Source organism: Carassius carassius, chromosome 26 (genome assembly GCF_963082965.1).
Source record: "Carassius carassius chromosome 26, fCarCar2.1, whole genome shotgun sequence".
NCBI classification, from domain to species: domain Eukaryota; kingdom Metazoa; phylum Chordata; class Actinopteri; order Cypriniformes; family Cyprinidae; genus Carassius; species Carassius carassius.
Genome location: NC_081780.1, coordinates 1,935,236 through 1,957,155, shown reverse-complemented (window position 1 = coordinate 1,957,155; position 21,920 = coordinate 1,935,236). Strand labels below are relative to the sequence as shown.

The 21,920-nt window shown below is 39.5% G+C and overlaps 1 protein-coding gene, 1 long non-coding RNA gene and 1 pseudogene across 2 annotated transcripts; 1 reads left to right on the top strand and 2 right to left on the bottom strand.

Annotated features, from left to right (window-relative positions):
- Positions 1–21,920, top strand: part of LOC132105367 (conserved oligomeric Golgi complex subunit 5-like) — a 67,285-nt pseudogene that overhangs the window by 695 nt on the left and 44,670 nt on the right.
- On the bottom strand, positions 9,920–12,700 carry gpr22a (G protein-coupled receptor 22a). Its single transcript, XM_059510627.1, has 2 exons — positions 12,541–12,700; positions 9,920–12,308 (listed from the first exon to the last, which is right to left on the bottom strand). Exon 2 carries the CDS (start codon positions 12,302–12,304, stop codon positions 11,012–11,014), a length of 1,293 nt encoding a protein of 430 aa, XP_059366610.1. The 5' UTR covers positions 12,305–12,308; positions 12,541–12,700; the 3' UTR covers positions 9,920–11,011.
- Positions 12,732–15,177, bottom strand: LOC132105486 (uncharacterized). The gene is made up of 3 exons (XR_009423954.1): positions 14,909–15,177; positions 13,290–13,480; positions 12,732–13,256 (listed from the first exon to the last, which is right to left on the bottom strand). It is a non-coding gene; the product is annotated as an uncharacterized LOC132105486 (long non-coding RNA).

The following is a 21,920-nucleotide window of genomic DNA, read 5'->3' as shown; positions in this document are numbered from 1 at the left end:
GGATGAGAAAAACACCTGTCAGGATGAGACAAACACCTGTCAGGTGAGACATACAGGATCAGACAAACACCTGTCAGGATGAGACAAACACCTGTCAGGATGAGACAAACACCTGTCAGGATGAGACAAACACCTGTCGGGTGAGACAAACATCTGTCAGGTGAGACATTCACCTGTAAGGATGAACAGCTTTCAATGCAGATCTGTGTTAGGATAATGTCCAGAAAGTTAGAAAGCATGCTTTATAGGTCATCTCTATGCACTGGAAACTATATGAACATTAAAAAAAACTACCCATTATAACACGCATTATAAGTTGCATACCAATATTTAGTTCTGTTTTTGATCGCAGGTAGTGGCTAGACATGAGGATCTACTAGCTCAGGCAACAGGGATCGAATCTCTTGAAGGTAATACTTCATTATCTGCTTTCCAATTAAAATCACAATCATCGGTTGCGTTAAGTTTGTTATGTGAGCTAATAATAATAGGTCCAAATCCATTTGTATCTGCGTGATGCCTGATTTGAAGTTGTAGGAAATGGATATTTCACATGCATATAAAAATGGCATTTGAAGTATTCTGAGATTACATGTTTAGAAGATGCAGCGTGCAACTTTACTTCTTCTAGTACATTTACAAATAGTTTTCAGGGGGATGGATAATCTACGACTTGCCTATTGTCGTCAAAGCATTATATATATAAAAAAAATTAACATTTAAAATTATCATTAAATCACTGAGATGAATTTGAATGACTTCTGATAATGGCATCTTTAAATCAACATACAAAACTGCCAAATTGTCTTTAAATTGCAATCATTATGATCACAGCATGTAATCTAAGCTTTAATACATTCATTGTTTTTGCTTAAATCATTATGTGACATGATTTGTATGCATGGACATTACTTTGACACAGTCACTTCTGAAAACAGATTGTAATTAATTGTAATGTAGAAAAAAATGCGTTTTCTGTGAAGCTATTTTGAAACGATGTGTATTGTGAAAAACGCTATACAAAAAATAAATGTGAATGGAATTGAATGTACGGTCAGTTTAGCATCTGTCCACCAGAGGGATCCCTTGTCACGTTTCAAATTCTTACGCAGTGGATGTAGTTCAGCTCAATCTGAGCAGGAAATTATGGGTGTTTTTGCTTCTAGGTGTCTTACAAATGATGCAGACCAGAATTGCAGCTCTCCAGAGTGCTGTGGACAGGTAAATGACTCCATTGAAGGCATTTGAAATGGTCCAAGTTTTTAAAAAAGTGGTGTGGTTACATCACATGCATGGTTAATAGATATCAGAAAATGTGCTATTTTTGCTATAAATTGAAACCATTAGCACCAGTTAGTCAGATGCTTTGCACTATTTATTATTTATGTATTTCTTATTTCACTTTCCTTTTATTCAGGATAAGGACCAAAATTGTTGACCCTTACAATAAGATTGTGGCACGGACAGCCCAGCTCGCCCGCTTACAGGTTATTTTCTTACTTTTATATCTCATATCTGTCTATCCCTGGATATACCTAGAGACATTCTGCAGAACTATTATTTCTTCACTGTCCTGCTTTACAAACGCCGTGCGCCTTCGCTCAGAGGCATGATTTCCATGTTTATTGGCTAGATAGAGACAGCCCCGGCTTCACAATTGTTTTCAGTCAAGACAGATTCTATAATACACCCAGCATGGGGAGAGAAAAAAAAATTATTCTGGCGGGATTGATGTATTTTAATATTGAATTAATATTGATTATCACATCCAAAAATAAACCAATAAAATGAAAATATAGATTTTTCAAAATACATTTAAATTTGTCTTTCAAAAGTCTTTTGAGAGTGAATTTAGCATGACCTATTATATCTCTTAAATGATTTGTAATTATTTATTCACTCATTCTAAATCCAAATACTTTTGTTTCCTTAGAGGAACATACAACTAGTATCTTTGTGCAGTATTTAAGATTCACAGTTTTTTTTTTCCAAAGTGACCTTCAAAATTCATTTCTGTCAAATTCCACAAGCAGAACAACGAACAACAAATAAAATAGTCTGTAGTGCCTGTGTGCCATAGTGCATATCTTCTGAAGCTTGCATGATCTACTTTTACTGTGCTTTTTGTTCTCTGTATCTTGAAAGATGCTGTCACTGTGTATTGTCATGGTTAAAAAAAAAAGTAAAAAAATATCTGTTTTGGCTGAAGGAAAGTCATTTGTGCACCTGCTAGTATCTTTGTGTGGCAAGGCAAGAAAATGCATGCTTTTATCATGTTCACTTTCTGCCCCCTCGGTTCATATGATGCCATCATGAGTGTCTGAATCTGCAGAAAAGAAAAAAAAATCAATAAAAGTCCATTTGGATCTGGTCTCTCTCACAGTCTATCAGTCGCACACATGAATACCCACAGCTGTCCCGCTCTACACGTCTTGTGGATTTACAGGGACTTCAGTCCTGGTTTTTAGTGGCTTTGGGGAATTGTTATTAAATATGAATGGAATACAGTTATGGAAAGGTCGCTGTGGTTATGAAATGCTCCCCTTTACTCTCAAAACCCCTTTCTGCTCCTTTTCTTGTGCAGCTTTATTGAAGTGTTAAAACACATTTGCATTTTTGTGTTTGCTAATCAGCGTAGCAACAGGATGATCCCTCAGTGGTTTGATCATGATTTTGCATGCAGCGATATAAAGGAAATACATTTTCAAAGGAGAGCAGGGCATGTTGTCACAGTATTTCTGTGGATAGTCTTTTTATTTTTTCAATTCTTTGATATTTTTTAAATATTGGCAGATATGTTAAGGTCTTGGTCACAAAAAAAAAAATTATTTAAAAAATAATAATATGAATGCAGGAATTGCACTAGTGTTATTGTACATATTGTTTGACGAGCATGGGGCAAGTTGTCACCAATATTGAAACCTTTAAAAGAATACATTTCTTTGAAATATGAAAATATCTAGTCTGTGTGAGAATCTGTTCTTCTGTTCTGTCTGTGCTTGAATTATTAGTGGCGATTGCAAAGGCATGCATCTCTATTGTGCATACATTTTTTTTAAAACATGAAACATTGCTCTAGTCTACTTATCGCACTATTTATTGTTGTGTTTGGCTATATCTGATGGCACAAATAGCTTCAGAAGTGTGAGACTTTGTTCATTCCATGTTGTTTTTGTGTCTGGGTTTGTCCTGTCCTTGCCTTTAGCAACACATTTTTATAATTTATTTTTATTCCTAGTAAGAATAAGACCAGACCTGATGATGGGGACACAGATGATTTTTTTTTTTTTTCTGTTATCCTTTTATAATTTTTCTGTCACAATATCTGACACACTGTCACCCCAGGACAAAGCAATGAGTTTCAGACACACACAAAATCAGATGCACGTACCTTTGGGACAGTTCAGCGTCACTGAAAACCAAAAAAGATTGACCTCCACGAGTCCTTCATCCACCTGCTGTCTGCCCACAGGCTTTATCGTCCCACACTATACTGAATCTGGCTCAGTTGCATGATTTAAGCAAAAAAACTCACTGCTTTACAAGCATTACATTTTTATTTTTTATAATACAGTGTCTGTTGGCTGTTAGTGTGTGAACTAAATGTTTATTAATGCTTGTTTGTAGTATTTTCTGTGTGTGAAATGCATTGATGATTAATTGATAGCATGTTCTAGTGTCAAAACAACCCTGTTAGATGATGCACATCCTTCTCCTTAATTATAATATAATTAATAATAATTCTGCGTTCAGCAAAGATTGGTGTGAGGGGGAAAAATGATGTTACCCTAGTCAAAGACCCTTAAAAATTGGTCTTTAGATGTAGGTCTGGTCCCTCCTTCAATTTAGGTCTATGTTTCATCTATTACTAGTCTTCCTGACAAAAATGATAAGTTTGATTAGTAACACCACACTTTTTACTTAAAGGGATAGTTCACCCAGTAGTTAATTGTCATCATTTACTCACCTCAAGTTTTTCCAAACCTGTACGAGTTTCTTTGAAGAACGTTGGTAACCAAACAGTTGCTGGTGGCCATTGACTTCAATAAGTCAATGGTTACCAGCTATTTTTTTTTCTTCTTATCAAATTATCTTCTTTTGTGGGTAAACTGTCCCTTTAAAAAGCCACACCTCATATCCTTATTTTCTGTAGCACAAAATGTGTTTTACAATGGATCATAATCATATATGTGACCCTGGAACACAAAACCAGTCTTAAGTAGCTGAGGTATATTTTTAGCAATAGCCAAATAAGCCTTGTATGGATCAAAAATATTGATACCAAAAATCATTAGGATATTAAGTAAATATCATGTTCCACTAAGATATTTTTTTTATTTCCTACTGTTAATATATGAAAATAAAATTTGTGATTAGCAATATGCATTGCTAAGAACTTCATTTGGACAATTTTAAAGGAGATTTTTTTTTTGCTCCCTCAGATTCCAGATTTTCAAATAGTTTTATCTCGGCCAAATAATGTCCGATCCTAATAAACCATACATCAATGGAAAGTTGGGTTGGGACGGTTCGCTGAAAAAAAAAAACCCAAACTGTTCTTCTGTAGTATGGTTTGCTATAAATAACACGTAAAACAAACAGGGTTCAGCATATATTTGTTTCTGTTGATGGATGCATATTCTGGCTTCCCAGACATTACAACAACAGCGATGAAAACCATTCACTCTTGTTCGATGCAAATGCAGTATGCTGGAATATGAGCAGTCATTTATTACGTCAACACCCGGGAGTTGATAGCTCATGCACACAGGTGCAAACCCACGCTTCAGAACGCACGCAAATATTAAGCTTTCTCTGAAGTATTGTGTGAATAATGGACAAATGCACACAAAAATTATATCAAAATGCCTGTCCTGAACGTTGGCCTACTAGATCAGTGCATTCTCTTAAAGTGACAGTCTTCATATTAATCGCACAGCAACAACAAAGAAATCACTCACTGCTCATGATTGAAAAGCTTTTGTAACTTTAATAAAGAATAATCTTTAATTTATACACTCCAATTTATTTATATCTTTACTCTATTGTATTTATTTGTGCTGTTGCTTTTAGTTAGATAGAATTTTTTTTTTTTGAAAGTATAGTTTTTCCATAAACATAGCACATACCAAACCATACTTAAACCATGACTCTAAAACCGTGAAATAAACCGAACCGTGAAAAAGTTGTACTGTTCCTCCCCTGATGGAAAGCTTATTTATTCAACTTTCAGATGATGTATAAATTTCAATTTCGAAAAATTGACACTTATGTGAACAGGGGTCCATGTTAGTACCATGATTTTACACTAGTAGCATGAAATATGAGTCACTAATACCAGATTTCCACAGTTTTATTGTAGGTTCATTCTATATCTATATCTGCCGTGGATAAATTTCTAGATGGAGGATCTCACTTGTAGATCATAATGTAGACATCAACTGCTTGTGCTGGCTATCATAGACCCACAAGTCCTTATGTTGTTTGATGAACGCAGGAATGAGAAGTCTTATTCTGTCTGGCAGGTGGCGTTTGACCTGTTGAGAAGGATTATTTGCATCCTGTACCTGAGCAAATGACTGCAGGGGGGCTGCTGAGAGATCACTAAAGCTGTCCAGAGCCTCAGCGAGCTGGGTGAGTGACCTATCACGATGAGCGTCTGTTTTACTCATCTCTTGTTCCCTTCAAAACATTTATTCATAATGGGGTACTCTGCACGAGTGGCAACACTCTCCCTCTGTTGTCTTCATTGGTTTGTATCACGCCCATGCCGGCTAATCAGAAAGCAAGTTGCTGCAATACTCTTTAAATTAAATGGGTGCAATTGAAGAACCATTTTGAGCTTTCAATGAACAGATTTCCTGCTGCCGGTGCAAATGCAACCAGAAAAAAACAGCCTGAGTGAGAAATTGTTTCTCTAGGAATTACCCTGCTAGCTAGTTCCTAGAACTACACGGTTTGAAAGCCCCTGTTAAGTGTACCTATATTTCTAAGATCATGGCAGTTTTTCATGTAGGATTTGGTTGTCTGGGCATTTGCCAATGTTGAATTTTGTGTTCCTGTTTTTAGGCCATTAATGGCAATTATTCAAAAGCTATAGCATCTTCCACTTGTGTGTAAATGGCATTAGTTCAATCTTGCACTGTTTCCAGGTCAGCACCGTTCTTGTGGCCTAAATGTTTTGCTGAGTTTGCAACACAGGTGCTAGGACCGTCTGAAACTGGTTCTGATATTTTCTGACCTGCTTTGGAGATATTTTAGGTTTTGCTTCGTTGAAACCCCCTTGATTAACACCTGACCCAAATCACGTTTACAAGTGGTTTCAGTTCCAGTAATGACCCGAGTGCTTTTTAATGCACGCTCCAGGTCGTATTGGTGACGTCAGCCCTCAACCCATCTCATGTCATATGGAGAGCACCTTTCATGATCCGATCAATTTCTGGTGCATCAAATTAAAGCCTGTCCCACATATTTGTTTCCACGTTGACAATCTTGTTTCACTAGAAAAGCCACGTTTCAAAAGTAAAATGAGAACATAGAACATTGGCATATTATAGTCTGGAATTCATGTGGTGTGGACACTATCTGAAATGAGAGAAATTGTTTTCGGTCATGGGTTCAATGGCTGTAATATCAGATTCATATTGACTCGTACTCTGTTGTCCTTTTGTTTGTACATTTGCCTAGATGTCATATGGACAGATAAATAAGATAGCACAATGCAAATTCAGTGTGCTCTTATTCCAAGTATGTGTGATACAGTAAACACATGCTTGGTTTTTGAGTCCCAGGCCCTGTGGGATAAATTCCAGTGAAGATCAGCAAGGTACTTTTTCCTGGTTTCTATTTGCATATTGTTTTCAAATGAAACTAAATCAATGCAGACAGACAGTAGTTTCCCATTGTGCATAAGGAGGGCATGCTGATTTTTGCATTTTGCATTTTTCCACTTGCATAAGCTCTGTTTGCGAGCTGCTTCCTGTTAGAGTTCCAAATCACTCAGTTAGAAGATTCCTTAAAAGTCAACCTGAGCCGTAGTCTTATTCTCTTTGTGACACAATATGATCCAGTAATATGTTTTCCATCCATTGAATTATTTATTATGTCAAAGTGAGGGTCATATTTGGATTCGTCTCACTCAGCTAATGGATTACAGAGACATCTTTGCATTAGCGTCACCATCCAAAACGAGACAATTAGACTGCTCTAACAGCACCTGTCTGTTTTTTCACTGGATGCTCAGCTTTTATGCCTTCCCTCCACCCCCTCGAGGTATAACATGAACAGCCAAGGTCTGATATGATATCATTAACTGTATGTGCGCCTCTCTGGCATCCAGCTAGAAAGCTGTCTAACAAATCTCCCATTAGGCAGCTCGTTTAAAAACACGCTGCCTTACAAGGAAAGCTTTTTGTCTGTAGGTTTTGACAGTGTTTTACGGTACATGCTAGATCACAAATACAGCAGGATGCAGCTCTGAAACTGTAGAAGCAATTAAACTGCTGTCTTTGTTTTGAAGTCTGTCTCTGTCTAGTGCACGCTGTCCCAAGAAACCTGACGAGGTGCAGTTGGACAGTGACTGGGTCGAGCTTCAGAGCTTATAGAAATGCTGATAGCATCATGTTATTGGATTGTAAACAAGACAATCAGGAAATGATGGACCCTTGAAGGTTTAATTGACAAATCGATTTCCTGTTTACCATAACTGTATGAGACGTTAAATGCGACATCACTGTGTTCCAGCATAGTGTTGAATGGATAGGAAGCATATATAATTTTTTTTAACCAAAGTGGCTTTGCAGGCCATTTGTTATTTTCTTGGTTTATCTCACTGCTTACACAAAACATATGCCTGAAATAGCTCTGAATTATGGCGGTCCTTACACAATAATGATGATAGCTCACCATCTTGCCAAGATGATTTATGAATCCCTTCCCAGTGATGTAAGGTATGGATGGGCTGTCAGATGGATTGAACAGTTAAGGGAGATCTCTAAATGGCTTAAAGGGAAGATTGACTAGGGCAATGGAAGGAGGTAAAGGTGTTTTGATTGGTGGAGGGCATGTGTGTGACTGCTGTCAGCCATAATAAGATGATTAGAGTGGGATAACATGGGTAAACTGAAGGAATTAGGCTGTTATTGGGGAGAGGAAATCAAAGTCAGATAAATGTCAAGAGCTGAGAATTGACAGGAAGAAAGGTGAACTGCATGCTTCAATCTGTTTGGGAAACAGTCATATATCTTGCATTTCCTACGTTGTTACCCTAAATATTGAAACAAGATGTCTATTTGAAGGAGTCCTTGTTACGTTACATTCACTTACTATTATAATAACAATTAATTATCCTTAATTGCAAGTAACCCTAAGCCTAACCCTAACCATAGTAAGTAAATGTATAATTAAACCGTAAAAAGGACCTTAACATAAAGTGTAACGTATATTTTTATTTATACAGAACTGTATATACATAATAGCATTTTCTATTACTGATCATATAAACTCCCATAGTACTAGGCTAAATTTGTCGATTTACAAAGCAAATGACCTTTAGAGTAGTGGACAGATACCTAAGATTCAGTGCAGATGATTGAATTCTGTTTGATTGAGATTGAGTAAATGAAAACAGACATTGGAAAAGTAAGGATGTTCCATGAGGATGCTCCAATTAACTAGATTTTTGACAGTTTGACAGTTTGGCTGTGGATATGAAGACAGACAGAGAGAACATTTAACTCTTGGGTGCTGTTCAAAGAAGATTTGATCCTTTTTTTCTATGATGTGTATTAAGTTTTTGGTTGGTTTTGTTGTGAGAAAAAATAATAAGAATAAGAATAAGCTAACCAAGTTACCAGGGTCTAAATCAAGATATTATTTTATTGGCATTAACAATGAAACAGTACTTTGTATTTGTGCTAATGTGACTTTGGATGCTTTCAGGCCCTGAACACGGCTTGTAAGCAAAGCAGTCCAAGTGTTTTGGCAGCCTTTTGTACTGGCATTGCTCGCTTGCAAATATGATATTTTTCCCCACATGCCTCATAAATTTCTATACAGCTTGTTTTTCCTCAAAAAAATAAAGCCTCCACAAATGGCCAACCCCAAACCTTCGGTCAAGTCATCACAGGGTAACAGCTCCACAGGCCTCTGTATGATCTGTTGCATATGAGGATGGCCAAAGGGCTTTTAGAATTTGCCATGTGAGTTTTGGGAGTTGTGTGGGAGTACATATAAGCTAAAACTAACAATTTTGCCCTTGACATTAAAGCATAAAGCCCCAGGATAGCTGGGACTTGGGTAAGGCATTGACAGATTTGTCACAATGTGCAGCTTTTGTTATAATAACTCACTGTTTTGAGAGACCTGTAGTCCATAAAAGACGTGCATCAATCATGCACTTCAGCTCCCACTTTCTCTTGTTCAGAGAAAGAGCTCACACAGTGTGTGTGCTCTAAATATGGATCATCCCTGGCTCTGACCCTTTATCTGTAGAACGTAAACTCAAGAACATATGATTATAGAACAGTCACTTGATGATAATAAGCTGAAAATTAGAAATGTTTAGTTCCTAAAAACTGCAGTTATCACAAACAAACTGTCAGATGGGTTTTCAATCAAGTTTAAAGCTTACCCAACTGTGAGATGTGCTTTGGGTAACTGCCGGTACCTGTGCATATAAGTGTTTTGCATTTTGCACCGGCATGAACCGAAAGATTTAGTTTGTGAAAATCTTTTAGTGCTTGAAACAGCTGTTTAATTTGATAAAGTATATTCAGTTAGCATTTAGGGGCTCTACAGTTTCATATGTAACACCCTTGAGATAGTCACACCTTTTTTTACAAACCTTAGATACCCCCTTGAGAACATTATCTGGTTGTCAAATTTATTATCAAATTATCACATTTTATTAGTCTCAGCACTGTTAATGATTTGATTGTAAATGCATTTTATTAATGCAAGCTATCATCCAACACCATGTGCACCTGTTCCTGAAACTGAACATGTCAACTCAGTCAGGAATTAACCCGCCCCTCATAACTGTATTTTACTTAATTTTCATGTTTAATGTTTAATGGCATGACTTTGCCTCTCATACTGAACAGTGTGTGACCTTTAAGTGCTGCAATGCAAAGGTGATTCTTTTTGTAGGCTGCCAAAAGATACAGTTATCACCCTCTAATCCAGTCTATCCCATAATCAAACACCATCAAGCTCAATAGGTCTCATAAGGTCAAGTATTTGGAATCAACACGTTTCCAATGACACCCCCCATCCACTTCATACTCCAGCAGCTTTTTGGACAATATGCTGTGAGCCACCTCCCTCATCTCTATAAAAAGATATGATTTTTTGCCAACTGGCCGTGCAAGTGATTTTGAAAAGAAGCAGACCTTGCTTTGTAAGTGCACGCTGTGACTTGTTGACCTGAGTAATATAGCCATCGTGATCCTTTTATTGCAGGGTGGAGGGCAGGTAATATCCACTTAATGAAACTCATAGTGTGAATTCTTAACCGTGTTTATCTTATATTTTGCAACCGTAAAAATTGAGGTGGCTGAAGTCAAAAGAGAACAAAGACATAAAACCACTTTCTCTACAGAGTAAAACAAAAAACTACTCAAGAAATACGACCCAGTGATATCACAGTTGTGCAGGGTTAATCTTGAGAGCAAAAAAAATATTATGCTGTTTTGGGGGGTATTTAATGCAAATGAACAAACCCAGGAACATCATTTTCTAAGTCTTTCTACATTTACATTTGTAGTTTATAATTTACTTGGGTATGTATGTACAATCTCTAGGACCACATCAATAAAACACATGCAGTATTTACACTTTACCATCTAAGACATCTACAATAGTCACCATTACAATAAATAATAATAAATTATTCCTCTTGAGATACTGTACAGTTAATACACTTAAATTCATTACTTCTTTGGATTAGTGGTTTCCCTTTTTAATGATTCTGTACCTGATGTGGATGTTTGCCTTAAATTGGCCCACTAGCTCATTCCACATCCTCTGATGAGAGGCATTTTTGCCTGACCTCTGTCTCCTCAAAAGTCACCTTTTTGTTCCTTTTTGGGTCAATCCATGAGTTGTGGATGACCACGTTATTGGGGATAGGGTCAGCCTCTACAACTGACACAACACGCTTCTTCATTTTACTCTTTAGAACCTTCTGAAATTTCTGTCGAGTGAAGGCATAGAGCAGCGGGTGAAAAATGGTGGTTCCATAAGCCATGACCAGGAAGCCCAGCCTGAGACGCACCGTTAAGTTGCTTGACCCTGCACTCAGGATTACTGTATTGAGCACGGTAATGGGTGTCCAGCAAAGCAGGAAGGTGGAGATGATAAGAAGCGACATGCGGAAAACCCTCTTTTGCCGTTCACGGCGTTCCCTGTGCCGTTTGACTGCCCTGCGGAGGGCTATGATCACGGACACGGAGGTACGCATGGCCAGTGGTGGATTCCTGCCTGCACTGCTCTGTGAGGCATCGGTGGACTCTGGCTGAGTGGAAGTCATGGAGATGGTCTTTTTCTTTCTCGGTTTCTTCTTGGGCACCGAATGGAAACGTGTGCCAATGCGGATGTTTAGCGCCTGCAGAATCTTGTAGTAAGTAACCAACATGACCACAGCAGTGAAGAAGAAGATGGGGATCTGTGCCAGCAGGTGATAGTAGAGGCCCAATTCAGTGCAATATTGGTTTGACGGTTCCTCCTCCTCTGTCTGATTTCTTTCGTTACCTGCCTGGCTAAAGAAACCCTCTTCAATGAAGGGTACCAGAAAGCTAAGGAATGATAAAGCCCAAATAGACCCTAATAAGGCCACTGCTCGTCCCATTGTCAGAACTCGATTTGCAGGCCGAACTGAGATGTCATAGCGGTCTAGTGTGATGGCCAGGACATTGGCAGCAGTAGCCACGCTAGCAAAAGACACACAAGCCTCATGGAAGCAGCAGATGAGTGCACTGTTGCCTTCCAGTGGCAATAGCACCACCACAATTGTAAGTGGGATGCAGCCCACACACACCAGGACGTCCAGCACATGAAGGTTCATGGTTACGATGTTGCTGACAGAGCTCACCAGGTTTGACTTCATACAATAGAGAGCCAGCACAGTCAGGTTGCTACTGAGTCCCAGCACAATCTCCAACATGAGGAAACCTGTTAGAGACACCTGGAAGCTGACAGGGTAAGGAGTGTCCAAGTCCATTTCGGAGTCAAGAGGTTCAACGTTATCGAGGACAGTGACGTTGCTCATGATGGTCTGGAATCCCAGTACAGAAGGGGTATGCATTCTCCTACACATGCAAAAACAGAAGATGGTTGTTTAAACACTATTTCTAAGAAGCATTTCCATGACATGCTACTGAGTGTAAGATAATGCCAGAACTGAATAGCTTATGAAATATAAATTGAAGTTGATTTAGCCAAATTCTAGTTGGCATCTAACAAAAATGTGAATGGAAAGGACCACAGTTAAGAACGTAAAAAGGATGAAATATTTATCTGCATATACTTAGAAAAACTCACCCCTCCCTTGTGTTTACTGTCCTTGTTAGGAGCTTGTGTAGCAGATGCAACCAAAGCGTTGATGTGTTGGCAGTTGGTCATAGACGCCAACCATACTCCAGCGCCTCTTTATCTCAGCAGTGTCCTTTGCTCCTTCAATGCCATTCGGTTATGTACTTGCTCCGTTGTGTACTCTGTTTTTTTTTGTTGTTTTTTTTATAAGCTAATATTTAACAAATGCATCAGCTAAGGCTGTCCTCAGCCCCAGCATGGCACAGACTGGACAAGTGAGGACACCTCGGTTTCCTCAAACACCTCTCTGTAGGGTTGATAAAACACCATCTAACCAGCTCATACCTCTTTCCCTTGCATCCTCATATTTATGTGGGTGGATGTGGGAGATGGAAACACTTTGCTCTTCCTTTTCAGAGCGTGGGAAGGGTTTGTGCATTGTAATATCCACGTGGTCCTGACATGAAAGCTGTGTTGTATTCAGGCTTGTTTTTAGCCTTTTGTCCTTTGTGTTGGCCGAGCAGATCTTACAGAAACGATCAGGGACAGCACCATGCCCCATCCTTGCAAAACTCCTCTCTTATCATTGTTTATTCCAAGATTTTGTGAACCACAAGAAGAAATTCACCTCCCTCAGTGTGACAGGTAAGGAATGGCATTCCCTCCTCACTATATAACAAAAGTTGCACCGACTCCTACAGAGTCCATGGCCCCTTGTATTCCACCTGAGTAAATCACACTCCCACCTGCTGTGCCACAGTATAGCTCCAGGAGACCAGGCAGGTAGACAGCAGTATGCAGTAATCACAACAAGGTCACAGGTTTCCAGAGGGAACGAGGTAGTCAGGCCGGTGCACAGTGTGGCATATATTTACCCTCTCTTTTTCACAATGTTCATGTGGGACAAAGGAACAGGGGCTCCATCCTCCGTAGTTTCAAACTCTGGCTGCTGGCAGGTGCAAAAAAGTGAAGAATTAGAATAGTTTTTTTGTCTTTCTACCCAAGTCATAAATGACCTTGGAAATCTCTAAAGGATAGTGGTGGCATCTCTACACTAACTTTGTCCACAATCAATGGTTTCTGGTTGGTGCCATAGAATGCATTGATACAATATTTAAAATTGTTCCATGATCCATTTACAACCCTAGGATTTTTCCCTAGAATGAAGTAGTCTGTTATTACCTTATTTGGAAGGGTCATGAATAACAACGTTAATGACTCTGCTCTGATTGGCCGTTTAATAGCGCAGCTCATTTCAGTGGTTCACACAGCAAACAGATCTCTACTGTCCGATGTGAACGATGAGAGATTAGGCATCCAGCCTTATATGTTTGAGCCTGTATCAGACGAAGATTCAGATTTTGCGAGGTAATCATTTTGTTTTATTTGTATTTATTTATCGTTTTTGTTTTTTTAATAGCAATATCTGGCAACACTGCATCGGTGATTTGGCTGTGCAGGTCCAGCTGGTCTAGGACATGGGCTGGTATTCGTTATGCAAATGTTGGGGGCGTAAACATTAATGATGCCGTGTGTAACCTCACGGTCAATGTTATGTTGGGATTCGCCTCTTTTTCAGTGCTTTTTTGAAAGCACGACATTTACATAAGGAGGAGGAAACAATGGCTCACGGTATGTCATTTCCATGTACAGACCTCTTATTATTCAACTATGCCAAGGTAAACACAGTTTTCCATTCTATGGCACCTTTAAGCCCAACTCATTAAACTCATGTTTCTTTGGAATAATGGACTCCCACAGCGACTGTGAGTGGTTGTTTGCAGAGCAGGTTTGCTGTACTCCCACACCATACTTACATGGGCAATATCCCATATGTGAAGCAGAATACTCATACATCTCCAAGCATCTCTCTCACTTTTTCTATATTTTTCTGAGCTGGAAGGCAGCTTTCAGCACTAGCCAGAAAAAGTAATAGCGACAAGAGCGCTCACATCATCTTCCCTTTAAGAGGATAATGGGTTAAATAGGTTTCGATTACTCAGTTTTGCTCTTTTCACATACATTAAATTAGTTAAATGTGTCAACTGCTGTGTTGGCCACTAGAGGATTCACATCAAAATACAACATACATCAAAAAAAAATGTCACATTGCAAGCATCAAAGCAAGACAGCGCTTTAACAGTTGTTAAATCAATTCATATTCCTGTCCAAAGCATAGACTCTAACTGCTATGAATTTAAAGCATACTGTCACATAAATGTATTCATTCTTGGTAGCAACCCTGCACATTTAAAAAAAAAAAGTAAAAGTTATCAGCCTTGTACAGATTTCTAAAGTTATGCCTTGTATAGAATAGTATGCATTCCCTTTAGCAGATGCTCCAGTTGTGAGAGTACAGGAACGTGAAGCTTTTTACCTCTTGTTGCTGCCATAAGAGTGAGTGACCTGGTAGCCCATATATTTCCCAGTTTGAGTAGAGCCATGCCAGGACGAGTAATAAAGTACATGCTTATCTGAAAGGATGAGTTTGGCTGTCTTCCTTTATCTGCTTTTCTGTGAACGCTCCCATGCCTGACAGAGAAGTCAGATGTTGTAGGATGTTGTGCCATGCATCTCGCTTAGAGATCTGCACCTCTCCTTATCCCTTGTTCCTTCCCTCTCAGTCTTTCTCTCTCTCTCACCATCCCTACACTCGGCACTTTCAAAATGCCCTACCTACTTATCTCTCTCCTCCTCCTCTTTTTGCTCTCTCTCTCTCTCTCTCTCTCTCTCTCTTCCCTCCCACCTCCCTCATCACTCTGGCTTTCCCTCCCCCTTCCTCCCTGTTTCTGCTGTGGTTTATAACACTCCTCTGCTTCCTGATTGGTCTCCTATAATAGTTGTAACCCTTTCTTCCACTGTTGCTCAAATAGGGCTTTTACCAACAGGTTAATTTTACTCTGTTGACATTGTCACAAAATACAATACTTCTCTGTTCTGCTTTCTTGCTAACTTTTTATTTTTATTTTTAAATTGTCCATGCATCGACAGTTTAGAAGCAAGGAAATGAAAATCGATGTAATAGTCTCGAGCAAGGATGTGGGTGAGTTTACTTGCAAGGCAAGGGCTCCATCTGAGTCTTCACAATGCAAACATGACAAACCTCGCATGAAGCGTGATTTAGGTCCTGCTTTTATTGCCGCACTAGTGTGGGCGTGTTGGTGCACATGGATGCGGAGAGAAGGAATGGGCTAATTATGGAACATCCCTTTTCTCATCAGATTTAAAACTCTGTTGTTACAGATGACACAAATATCACAAAAAGGCTTCGAATCACCAAGCTGAACATACTTGTAAATATTTCAAGGTGAGCATTAATATTTAAATTATTTATTCAAGACATTTCTCGGTAGATGCCTGAGCGAAAGATTCCTTGAACTAGTGGCCTAAAGCTCAGTTCCCTTGGATTACAAAAGCTGTTGTCTCATTCGACATGTCTAGTGTCTGTCAGTAATGACCACTCTCTTTATGTCGTTATCTCTCTTCCGTTGTATAAACTGCCCTATTGAGTGTGTTTGTGTGATTCTAGCTTGATAATTCTGCTGTGACTGATGCTCATTGAGTGGAAGCAGAACTCCAGAAGCCCTGGGTGAATTAACTTGTGCTTAGCAACCGCAGGTTCCAGGAGCGGAAGGTAAGACGCCAGGTGCCAGCTCGCTGGGAGAGGCGTGAGGGATGAAGAGCCGTGGAAAATCTACGACTCTGCTCCCTGGAGCAACCTCCTGGAAGCAAGTGTGCCCAATGGGGCTCTGGCACGACCCTCTGGGATGCTGCCTTGCAACTTCTATTCTGGCCTAAACCCTTCCATATGTTTGGGGTCCTACCACCACTGTTTTTTTATGTTGTTTTATTATATTTCGATCTTCGTATTAAATAACATTAAAAGTTAGAGAATAAGCCATTTGTTAATAAGTCTTTGAATTTCCTGTTGAATTTCTATTTTTAGATATTTTGAGTAAACAAAAATATTTTTTTCATTCAGTGGGGTCCTAAACAACATTTGATTCTGTTGCACAAAAAAAGCGTTTTTTCAAAATATGTTCTGTGTTCCACAGAATTATATAGAGTCATATAGAATTGTAATGACATTAGTGAAAGAGACACTGGTATGTCAGCTATTTGACCGCAGCTTTGAATGTAGGGCATCCAATCAGATTTAGAGCCAGTGTGAGTGGTGGGGGTCATCCTTCATTTTCTGTCTCTGCTTCCAAACTCTGTCCCTCTGTATCCTTTTTGGCACTACTCTCATCCAGAACCATGTGTCAGGTAGGACAAGTTGGAGAGCTTTATCAGAATGTGGTTCGATATCCCAAGGCAGTTCTCCCTAATCTGCTATTACATTTTAGAGATACTGTTCCTTTTTTATTTGTACATGCTGTTAACTTTAACAAGCACATTTGAGCAGAAGTTTAAAGAAAACGGCCTCCTAAAACCAAAGCCAAAGAGGAAATTCTGGTTGGCCTATAGTGTTGTATTTTTCTGGCTCACTACTCCCTCAGAGACTCTGGAGCTGTTCATCGTCACGTTCCCAGTGTCTCTAAGTGCTGTCTTGCATGTGGGACAGACCAAATACAGATGACGGACCCAGTGGTCAAAATTGCCTTTGGCAGTCCACAGTCCCCAAAGACCTTCAGCTGTTCCATCACGGCTCAGTGTATGAACTGCACATCTGTTGAGCCGGGTCTAAGTGGAACTACAGTTAACCGCTGTACTGCAAACACTTGGGCACATGACCGAACTAACTTTGGAACAGTTTATCTAGTTAAACTTATTTGTGTTTGACATTCAATGGCCTGGAATATGATGCAAGCAGATGCAAGGAGCTTTTGGATGTGTTTACAGAATTAAACAGATTCAAGCACTCTTTCAACCAATGGAATTGATACAGATGGTTATACTAAAGAAAGTGCAGTCTAATATTCTGAGGTGTTAGGTTTATTTTTTTTAGTGCTCATCAGAGTTATTAAGATGAACAATAATAGTGATGACTAGATGATTTTTTTTTCTGCAGACAGCTTCAAATGCTGTTGAATGGTCTGGTCTGTGGGAAATGGTATTGTCCTGTATTTAGCAGATTTCAGAGGCTTTAGTTGTATAAACAGTGTCATGTCCCCTTAGCCTCTGCGGGGCCAACACGTCATTCTGTGACGCAAGGTTAGTGCTAATGTGAGTCTAGATCCCCCACATTGTGTTTTCACGGTGGCAGATTGGCGGGGACACCCTGACTGTGAACTTCTGCTTTCTGTGTATGTTGGATCAGCGTTGCTTCATCATCCCATAAGGATTCTGTCCAATCTCAACAAAGCATTCCGAGTTCATCCACTTCCTGCAGCAGTCTAGAGGGCTGTGTTGTAATGTGTTTTGTTGTACCGGGGGGAGGGGAGACATGGGAAAACACCATCCCTTCTGAAACTCCATCATCTCCCTGATGCCTAATCTGCTCTGATTCGAGGACAGAAACTTTTTGTGCAACCCACAAGCCCACAAAATTACTTGCCTGGTAAATAATAGATATTCTCCATAAATATTTGGGACCATTTATATTTCACTTTTGTAATAAATGTAATATTGTTATGGGAAGTTGTAAATGGTATGGTTATATAGTGGTGTATTATTAAATAAAATAAAACAGAACATCTAACAATATGTAGTCTCATAAAGTATGAGTACATTTTACCAGAATCTTCTCCTCTGGTCTCGTCCGAATAACATTTACAGTACATCATCGATTTTATTACTTCATGAACAGTAGAAGCAGTGGTTTACCACCTTAACTTGGAGACAAGTGAACTTGGGATGTCATTGAGGTATAGAGATGGCAGCTTGAACACCTGTCTGGAAGAGCCTGGCTTATTCTTCCAGTTGGTCAAATTGATGTGCGAGAACAATGCTTGACCTTTGGATGTGATTTCAGTGTGCAAGTAGTGATCCTGTCAAGAAGTTGCTGGAGCGATATTCACTGTCTTGTCAGTTCTGGCCAGCTGAATTGTTTGTGTTTCCCTCACCTGTCTAGTATCGTAGCAATGAAGCGTCCAGGTGAAAGGAGACATTGGCTTTGGTGAGAGAGTAAGTCATTTGACAGGGAAATGAACCAAAGTTGCTTTCAGTCCAAGTGACTTTCACATGACGTTCTCACATTATATTAGAATGATTTCAGAAATGCATGTAGGTTGTTCCCCATGAGCATCGTGTCATAACAGAATGTGCAGATTGATGAAAACAGTTTTCCTCCACTCCTAATGGTGTATGATACTTGATGAGGTAGGACCTATAACAGGTCCTTGATGAGGTAGGACCTATAGGACAATGCTATAATTTTCTTTGAAACCCAAACCTTCAGTTAACATTTGATGTTCTATCAGTTAGATTATCCAGATGTTTTGGCACTGCAAGTGTTTTCTGCATTATTTATATATTTCACACTGAAAACAATGCGAACCTAGTATTATTGCGCTTTTATTTGACATTTTCTTTCTCTTCCTTATAGTTTTAGAGATGATTATCTACACCAACAGCAATTACCTTTATTTCACTTTTGTTTTAATCTCAAACAAATTGAGTGCCCTGCTTTGCAGGACTCACCTCCTCAGAGACACCCCATTTGCACTAATGTTTCTTATCAGTCCCTTCTTTTTTACACCATAATAGGGAAACAATTGCATTTCCAAGGTCACAGTTAGAATCGTTTTACACTATATTGCACACCGCACCTTCTCTCTGTGGAGTGGCTGTTGTGCTCCATTCCAGATATATGCAGGCAATAACTGTGATTGATGCTGAGCCTACAGTCCTCTAGTGCCTCTACAAAAAGGAAGGATATGCGAAGAGTCAACACATGTTCATACAAGCATCTGCAACACTGAAAGCACCTATGCCCCTCCCCCTGACATCCCCTCTGACCTTCATGACCCCAACAAGATTTGGTTTTGGAGAGAGAAGCTGTAACTGCATTCAAAACAGATGCTAGTGTATGTCTTTTTGCACACTGCAGGGTATCTTTCGCTAAACATAGCTAAAATGCCGATGTTTTCTTCACTCGCTCTCTGACTGAATACCTCTTTCTGGCAAATTCTCTCGTCGGAAACAACAAAGTGCAAACGTATGTACGAATCTGTAAGATATTAATTTCATAGTCTAAACCATTTCAGTGATTTTAATGGGAGTTTTTGAGACTAGACTGTGAAAATGTTCTTTGATCTATTTCTGTACAATGAAAGCGTTATGATTCGTAGCCTAACTTACAATGTTTTTAATGAAATTAATTTATTTTTCAATGTTAAATTCATAAGCGGTGTCCAGTTACTGTTATCTTAGAAATAAATAGGGTTCTTTTTGCATTTTGAACCCAATATGGTGTAAAGTAGCATGCAAGTATGACTAGCAGATTACAGACAGAGCGGAGTGCTGTCCCTTACATGAAAAATTAATTATGTGCATGCTATATTTAATAAAATCTCAGCCTTTTGCAGTTTAATTATCGCAAAAGGTCCCACTGCAATTTTGATTACTTTAATAGTGCAGCCCTAGAAGCATGGTATTCCAAACATAGCCCGAGTTACAGAATCATCATGTCACGTTAAATCCCTGCGACCATTTGTCTTCTTAGAATAACATGCAACAGTTTCAGCACTTGTCATCAAAGTGCAAATAGAATAGAATGCTAATTGAGAGTCCCACTTCAGTATTGTGGTTTTCTTCTAGGGCAATGTAATCATTGTTGCACTCTAAAGGAGGTGAAGCAGGAGAGAGTGAAAATGAGGTGAAATGAAATTGCACTGCAAGACAGGGATTTTTGACAGGGATTGTTGATTTTATTCTGGCTTTGGGCCTACCTGTATGAACGAGAGCCAAAGACTCCCCCTCGCTTTCCTGTGTAGAAGCCACCTGTTTCCTACAGCTCTCGATCTCTCCAGATTTTGAACCACAAACTCAAGGTTGCTTCTCAGCATCTGGGTGCTACAGTATGGAGTCATTGCCTCAGCGAGATATCTGACCTCTTCTAATGAGAAAGCATTGGGTTCTTTATGATCTCTAAGCTAGCAGTCTACAAATCGAGTCACGTAGTCGTCAGCTGGTGTGCGTGCCCTCAGAAGGTGCTAATGAGTTGATCTATGTAGTGACATTGTTCTGCTTGGTGCCACTGTATCTGTATCAGTCAGCATCTCTGACTCATGAGCTGTCTGTTCAGAGGCCTGTTCAGTATGGCACCCTCTGTTTCTTTCCTCTCATTTAGTTGCAAGAATCTTCTACTCTTTAAAGTTCACCGTGTGGATTTTCTTGTGCTTCTTGCATAAAATTTGGGAAGTCGTGGCCTAGTGGTTCGAGAGTATGACTCCTAACCCTAAGGTTGTGGGCTTGAGTCTTGGGCTGGCAATATCACGACTTAGGTGCCCTTGAGCAAGGCTCTGAACCCTAAAACTGCTCCTCGGGCGCCACAGCATAAACGGCTGCCCACTGCTCTGGGTGTGTGTTCACAGTGTGTGTGTGTGTGTGTTCACTGCAGGGTGTGTGTGCACTTTGGATGGGTTAAATGCAGAGCACGAATTCTGAGTATGAGTCACCATACTTGGCTGTTTGTTACGTCACTTTCACTTAAAAACATGTACAGTACTGTTTTACTAGAAAGAATCTTCTCTATAAAGTTCACAATGCAGATTTTCTCATGCATATTATTCTTGTGTAAAAATTATTCATTTATCAGAGATACTGTATAAACAACTACATTACTAAAATTGACCTTTCTCTGTGTAGCAGAGTGTGTTTGTCCATTCAATGGGGTCCAGTGGAGATGGTAAACTACCTCTGTAAGGAACTATTACCATTTTGACATTAAACTATTAAAAAATGTTCTGCATAAACCTTCTGAGATGATAACAGCTACTGTTTATGTCACGGTGGTCTGTAAAGGTGCTTACTTCACTCATGCGGCCCACCTGAGAGTACAACTGTGGTTAAATCCATGACTACCTGAATGAGCACACCCTTTGTGAATAACATCTGATCTCCTTAGTGGAATATTTTCAGGTGTAACTGGGACGTTGTTCCTCACCATCCTAGGAGCTGCTGCCCTACTTGCCAGTGTATTCATTCCAGGGCATGCTGCCGTCTAAATAACTGCTTTTGCATCAGTTTAATCAGCCCTAGTAGGAAGCTGCCAACATGAGCATTGTTTGAGTGCTTCCTGGAGGCCATCTCATCTTTTCCAACAGTTTTTGATGTGTTTCACAGTGAAAACCTAAATCGAGCAAAATTTCCACAGCCTGCTGCGAAGATTTGTCGAGTGGCTTTGAGACCCCCTGCTTTGTGCAGACAATTTCGAAAAAGACTTTTTGCATGCTAACGGCTCAAGTTTTATTACATTCGTTGTAAACAGTGATTGATAATGGATT

Coding starts and splice junctions, on each gene's coding strand:
- gpr22a (XM_059510627.1), bottom strand. CDS start 12,304: ATGCATACCCCTTCTGTACTGGGATTCCAGACCATCATGAGCAACGTC.